General features: G+C 33.7%; 1 protein-coding gene across 1 annotated transcript in view; it reads right to left on the minus strand.

Annotated features, from left to right (window-relative positions):
* The window catches only part of IBSP (integrin-binding sialoprotein), an 11,766-nt gene that overhangs the window by 2,197 nt on the left and 2,261 nt on the right, over positions 1-7,308 (minus strand). Inside the window, exons 2-5 of the mRNA XM_004681134.2 lie at positions 6,562-6,629; positions 6,416-6,466; positions 6,248-6,325; positions 2,939-3,001 (exon numbers count right to left, since the gene is read on the minus strand). Of these exons, the coding sequence (XP_004681191.1) occupies positions 2,939-3,001; positions 6,248-6,325; positions 6,416-6,466; positions 6,562-6,615 (246 nt within the window). The 5' untranslated portion in view covers positions 6,616-6,629. The remainder of the gene's footprint in view (positions 1-2,938; positions 3,002-6,247; positions 6,326-6,415; positions 6,467-6,561; positions 6,630-7,308) is intronic.

Below are 7,308 nucleotides of genomic sequence, written 5' to 3' on the forward strand. Positions count from 1 at the left end.
AAGAAAAAGAAAGTATCATTACTTGCAGGTAACATGATATTTATAGAAACTCTAAAGATGCTACTAGTAAAACTACTTGAAACAACAGCTCAGTACAATAAAGTGGCAGGGTACAAAATCAATTCACAAAAATCAATTGCTTTCCTATAGGCAAATAAGCTAGAAAAGAAATAAATCAAGAAGACACCTCCACTTGAAATTACATCAAAATAATTAAATACTTATAAGTAACATGTTTATCATCACTTATCATCAGGAAATGCAAATTAAAATCACAATAAAATATCAGCCCACTCCTGTGAGAATGGCCAATATCAAAAGACCAAGAAGTATTGAAGATGTAAAGGATAAAGAAATGATGTATACTTTTGGTGGGAATGAAGACTGGTCCAGCCCTTACAGAAATAGTATGGAGGTTTCTCAACACATTAATAATAGAGCTGCCATATTATTCAGCAATTCCAGTTCTAGGCATCTACCCAAAAATGCTAAACTCACATTCAAAGGTAGATATGCATTATTGTGTTCATTGCAACACTGTTTCCAATAGACAAGTTATGGAATCTACCTAATGCTCAGACAGCTAAGTGGATTAAGATGCAGTTCATATAGATAAAATGGAATACTATTAAGTCATAAAAAGATGAACTGTTGCCACTTGAAACAACATAGATAGAACTGTAAGGGATTATGATAAGCAAAATTAGTCAATTAGTCAAAAGGAGAAAGATAAATGCTAGGTGGTTTCAATTATATGCGGAACATAGAGAAACAAGCAAACAATAATAAAAAAAATCTGACAGAACCAAACCAATAGCAAACCCTGTAAATATGACCACCAGCAAAGGCTGGGAGAATAGAGAGCACTGTGTGGAAAGATTCAATGAACTGTGGTGGAAGAATATGGGTGCCTTGGTGATGGGTGTGATGCAGTGACAAACATCTGAAGATCTGAAATTGTATATCTCTGAATCATACACAGTGTTCTAAGACAATTTTATCACAATTTAAAAGATCTGCTAATATATGTTAGTTCTGTGCTATACACAGTATTCAAATAATTTCAGACATATTTAATACAATTTTCATGTGATAAAGAAATTAAGTACTCCAAGGAATCTGTAGTGGTATATTAGGTTATTGCATAGAGATGTTTTATAGGTTAACATGTCTCAAACAAATAATTATTATACTCTTTAACATTTCATTCTTTTAATCCATGGTGGTTGGCAATTGTTTGTTATTAATCTAGTTTTCCAATGTATTCACCCCCCACACTTCTGGCCTGTACCCTAGTTCTTTTATGCATAAACAAATAAATCTTAAAAAAAAAAAAAACTCTTAGTATTAAACATTAGATCTGAGGATAGACTCAGGCCTCCATCCTGCCCAAGGCAGTCCCCATTGTGCAAAATTTTGAATGTGTGTGTTATCTTCAGCATGCAAAAGGAGTTCTACTCTTTCTCTATCACAACCACTTTTAAAATAAAAGAGGAATATGGCCCTCCCTGGTGGCGCAGCGGGTTAAAGCACAGAACTGAGGAGAAAGCCCCTTCCTCATGCACTGGATCCCCACCTGCCCCGGAGGTGACCACATGGCGTGGCAGACCTCTCCTGACCCGCCTGCTGCTCCCCTCAGCAGTGTACTTCCTCGATCTGCCTGTTCTGCTCCCAGCTCTGTCTCTGGTGAAGCCTCTCACCGCCCCTGAGCCTCTGGCCTGCACCCCAGTTCTGTATGCACAAATAAATCTTTAAAAAAATAAAATAATAATAAAAGAGGAACCATTGCCTAAGGAGCCGGTACCATGGCAGTGGGAAATCTAAGTTGTATATTGTAGTTTATAATCCCTGTACAACAAACAGCTGTAGTTCAGAGGGTTACTCTTAGTTTGTGTGAAGCATGCTTTGTGGAACTTCAAGCAAAATTTGATGGGATCTAGTAGGTGGCATTTTCTGGGTACTGGCTTCACATTCTTGTAAGAACTTCCTTAAAGGGTTATGAGGGTAAATTATACCAGAAATGTCATTACAGTTTAAAAAAAATCAAGTTAATGATTTGTCACTTTTAGAGTTCCCACTTGGTTTTGTTTTCAAGATAACAGACCTTTATTCCTAATCTATTTTTGACTGTCATAGTCCATTCATAAGTAGTACCTAAGAAAACCTGAATTTAGAAGGTTACCAAACCAGTGGATCGCTATAATTGACCATTCAGGAAAAAGTGACTAATTAGTATGTTTCCTTGGACAAAAATATTAGTTATAAATATGTTAGTATAATTTCCAGGATATATAGATGGACTTAGACCATGGACTGTATACACTAGTTTGTAGTACTGCACAAGAAGATATTTGTACATCTTGATTATTTACATTTCTGTAAAAATATGATTTTCATTAGTAGACCAAAAAAAAAGACATGAAATTTCCATTAAAAAAAGACCAGCACTCCTTGAATGATCAAGAAAGGCAACTGAATCATAATAATATAGTAAATGATATAAGATTCATATACTAGCCACTTAGTGCACTTACATTTTTTAAGTTCAAACCTGAAAACTAATATTACATTACATTTTGGATGGAGTATTTTGAATTTGTCTTTTACGATCATGATCCATCTACCTAAATATAAACAATAATTTCTCTTTATGAGAATTCACACTTCCCATTTAAAATGGATTCTTATGGTTTGTGTTTTATTTCTAGGTAACCTTAACCCATCCTACAACAGTATGTCGAGCAAGTCATTTTAGTCAGTTCTAATTTAAATACCATTTCACTAGACCAAAATAGAAGCATGTGGGTGACTAAGTTAGAAGTAGCTACTTACTGAGTAGACACTAGTTTCCTATTTTTTTGTTATGCTGCCTGGTTTATTATGAAAACAAACAAGCAAGCAAACAAATATAAAACCAAAACCAGCATAAATTCCTTACCTCTTCTTCTTCCTCTTCAGAGCTGTCACCATCTCCATTTTCTTCAGATGAGTCACTACTGCTCTAAAAAATAAACATGAATTCATACAAATATAAGTCCCTAACAGCAGCAAAAGAAATCAACTTTGAAATAAGCTAAAATACTCACAAATATTTATTCTAACTCATTTCCTTCTTTTTCTGTAACCACCCTAGTGACACCAGATATCGAAATGACTACTCCACTGAAGAGTCTGTCACTTCCTGCTCTGCACATTCTGTTATTCTGATAACCCATTAAGAACCCTGGATCTTAGAAAAGATAGCTTCACATTCACAAAACTTTAGGGTTGGGCCCTCCCTGGGAACACACGGGGTTAAAGCACAGCACTGTGAAGCTATCCACAGCCACTGCAGCATGAGTTCAATCCTGGGCCATGGAGGTGACCCTGTTCTGCTTCCCACTCTGTCTCTGGTGAATCCTTTCACCCCACCCATCCCCCCACTTCAGTCCTGTAATGGAGTTCTTTTATGCATAAATAGAAAAATCTTTAAAAAAAAAAAAAAACAACTCAGGGTTAAGGATTAGATCTGAGGAAAGACTCAACCCCCCACCCTGCCCAGGGCAATCCCTATTGGGCTCTTCCTCAGGTGGTCACTTCATCTACCCAAGAAAGGAAATGCTTGTCCCTTCAGGTGCAAAAGAGAACATTTAGGCCTGTTCTTTATGACTGTGGCCTCAATGGTTGTATCTTCCCTAGCCCAGAAGGAGAATAAGTATAATATTACATACTCATATATTTCTATACATATATGTGATATGGTATATATTTGTGTTTATGTGCTTATATACACTATATAAGATATAACTATTTCATAAATATATATATTATGCAATCTATTTTTACTTGTTAGTTAAATTATTTGTAGAGGACATATTTTTGCAATATATTTTGTCTGTGAGAGGTTTTAGCTATTATTAAGAAGGCATCCTGCCTTCTTACTAACTCAACCACATCATTCTTCTCTTAGTACAAAACTACATGAAATACCTTGATATTTTAGTATTTTCTCTTATAGTATTTCCCTTTTTCATTTATTCCTTATTACCAGTTTGTCACTAAGTTTTATTGATTTTTCTGAAAGTCTCTCATACACACACACACACACACACACATATGTGAGTATATATATATATATATATATATATATATAATGTTACTTTTATTACTTTTTCCAACTTATATCACTCAATTTATTCAGCTGCAGAGTTTCTATTTCAGGCATTGTATAGAGAACATATTTATGTTGTAACAAGAGGTGAAGTTGGAAATACAGGCAGTTGCCAGGTATCATGCAAGGTGATGAGTGAGAAACATCTGGCATATTTAAATATAAGCAATATAAACTTTACCTATGAAGTTCCTACTTTCTAAGAGTTCACATACCAAATGTTTAAAATGCTCAGTATTTTAAACTTATTTATACCTGTATTTCTATAGCCACACAAATAGATAAACTAAGACAGACTGATTAATTTGCAATCAATGAAACATCTTTGATAAATGTTGATATTTTAGACATGACAATGTATAAACACAGAATGGTTTGAATAATGCATGAATTTCTAAGCCAATATATGTTTGGATGACATTCTAGGCATTATGTACTTGATGGACTTAAGTAAATCCAAATATGGGCACTAAAACTTAATTAGGTGTATCTATCTACCTATGTATTTGCCACAGTTCTTTATCATTTTTGAAAAAAAAATAGTTAAGGAAAACATAAACATTATATAAGTAGTCATATATGGAGAAAAATTCTGGAAATCCAAATTTTGAAAAGTGGGAGAATAAGTCATAGATAAAACTCTTAGAGGAAGAGATACATATTATGGGATTCTATTTTAAAACAACTATTTTACTTACAAATTCTACAGTCATGCTATCTGCAGAATTATGGAAATTTTGTTAAAAATATACTTAACAATCTATGAATTTTGGGTCTACCAATAATGAAATATATAACCACACCTAATGTTTTCACTATGGACATTTAAGTCAGATTATACACACACAAATACATGCATGCATATATAAATGTCTAGGTGGGAAGATATATAAGAACCTGATATTTCAGAAAGTTGAGGAGTTAATTAGAAATGTAAATTTATTATCATTTCCATTTAGTTTAGGAAAACAAAGTTTCAAATGAACACCATTTATGAGGTGAACCAGAGTAGAAGACAATTCTGAAAACCACAGGTCTGTGCTTATATTTCTGTGGCCACACATATTCTCCATAATTATTATGGTGCTAAAAATACCGTAAGATGATCATTTCCTATCACTGTATGAGTTAGAGATGGGTGAGCCCCCATTTGGTAGAAAGCTGTCCAAGCCAGGCCCCAAGGCATTGTTTCAGCAGTGCGCTGGCCTCCATGTCTCCGGGTTCCGGGTCAGTTGTGCATAATTGGTGCCCTGAACCTAAAACATCTAGTAAAAATAGAGCAATTCTGGTTTGTTGTATTTTAAAACCAACACCATACCCTTGAGTTTTCAAAGGCCCTCTTCACAGGCAACCCAGTAAAAACAGAAACTCTTATTTTTAGTATTTATTTTTCTTGTTTACAAATTTTAAGGTTGTTTTGTTTTTTGACAAGCTCCGTAGCTTATGAATTCCTCTCTTTGTTCTGCTGTTCTTCTGTCCAATATCCTTAAGAATTATATTACAGTGTATGGCCTATTGCTCTATCATCTATTATCACTTCTACTTAGTTTAGGAAAGCAAAGTTTCAAATGAACACCATTTATGAGGTGAATCAGAGAGTACAAGACAAATGTTGGTAAACATTTAAAAATCTTTGTAATTCATCATTAATTAGCAAGAATTTTTAAAATGGTACCTGTTCTTTATGAAGTCAATTTTCCCCCTATCATTCAAAGGACTTTAAATTACTGAGTGTAGAACAGTTAGATGATAGTTTAATTAACCATAACAAGGCAATTATTGGCCTCATCTTTGAATTATGAATTGTCAACAGTTTTTAAAATTGGTCTTTTTTTCAGTGATTTAACCAAAATATCTGAATTCAATGTAGCAAGGTATTTCATTTATTATATCATTCTAGACTAGGCCCAAATGATTTGATTCTGTGTTTGTATATCTAGAAGGGCATTAAATCTTATTATATTAAATACAAACTTTTTATAGTAAGTAGTCTTTCCATGAATTTCAGTGAGATATAAATTGGGTGACTAATTAAAATTAAATTTAATTCCCTTAAAATAGTAATGAATGAGAAGAAAGGGTAATTATCATACTTACCTGCACTGGAAATCGTTTCAGAGGTGGATAAAAGTAGGCGTGCTTGTAAAGAGAATATCGTGGCCAGTACTTAAAAACCTACATAAACACAGTAAATGACAGTCATGTTAATATGCACTAAATCTAGAGTAAGGGTAGTCAGGCCAACGAAGTATCTAAATTAATTACCCCATTTTCTTCAGAATCCTGTAGTTTGGCTCTTCTATACAAATTTCTCATCTGTTAAAAGGAGCACTTCATTATTACATATTCTCTCTTTTACATAAAAAAGAGAAAATAAAAAAGTAAAGACAGGTTTTTAATAAAGAACTTACTGAGAAAGCACAGGACACTCCTAAAATACTGAGCAAAATTAAAGCAGTCTTCATTTTGGTGTCTGCTTCTGGAATTAATGAAATAGAGTGATAAAGTTAATAAATATTAAAACTAAGAGTAACATTTTTGCTCATAATAAATGACAAATTATTTCATTTGTGTTCACTTCTTTCCAAATAGTTTATGAAGACCAAATTTCTGCTTTTGTTTGAAAATTTTCCTTCTATTTAAAGTGGTAGAAGGCTCACCCTACCCCCATTTAAATAATCCTGGATTCCATGTCTGCTTGGGTTCCTCTCTGCTGTGACCTATCATTGCCAAACCATTTCATCCCTGCAAAGGATTTGAACACTTAGTGTACTTCACAGGGGGCTGAAGAACAATCCCCCCACCCCACCCCACCCTTGTTGGTATAGAAATACCAGCTAAATCAATGGAATTGTTAGTGTAGTTATATGATCCGTTCGTCCTCTTTATAATTAAAAATGAAGCAGAAACTGAATACATTTAAATGATTGTTTTTATGCTTTTGATCCTACAGGCAGATTTTAGTTTCTGTGTAAGCTTTGAAATAAAAGTTCGTTTTAGAAATAGAGAGTAGGAGGTATTTTTCTATGAATGAATATCATAAAATACTTGATTTTATTATTACAAAAGTTTATTTTTACATCATTTTGTACATTTTTTTTTCCATCTCGATTGTAATCCCCACGGGTTTCCCATCACCAAGTCACCCGTGTGCCATC

This window comes from Condylura cristata, unplaced genomic scaffold (assembly GCF_000260355.1).
Source record: "Condylura cristata isolate star-nosed mole 26May11 unplaced genomic scaffold, ConCri1.0 scaffold00012, whole genome shotgun sequence".
Classification (NCBI taxonomy): domain Eukaryota; kingdom Metazoa; phylum Chordata; class Mammalia; order Eulipotyphla; family Talpidae; genus Condylura; species Condylura cristata.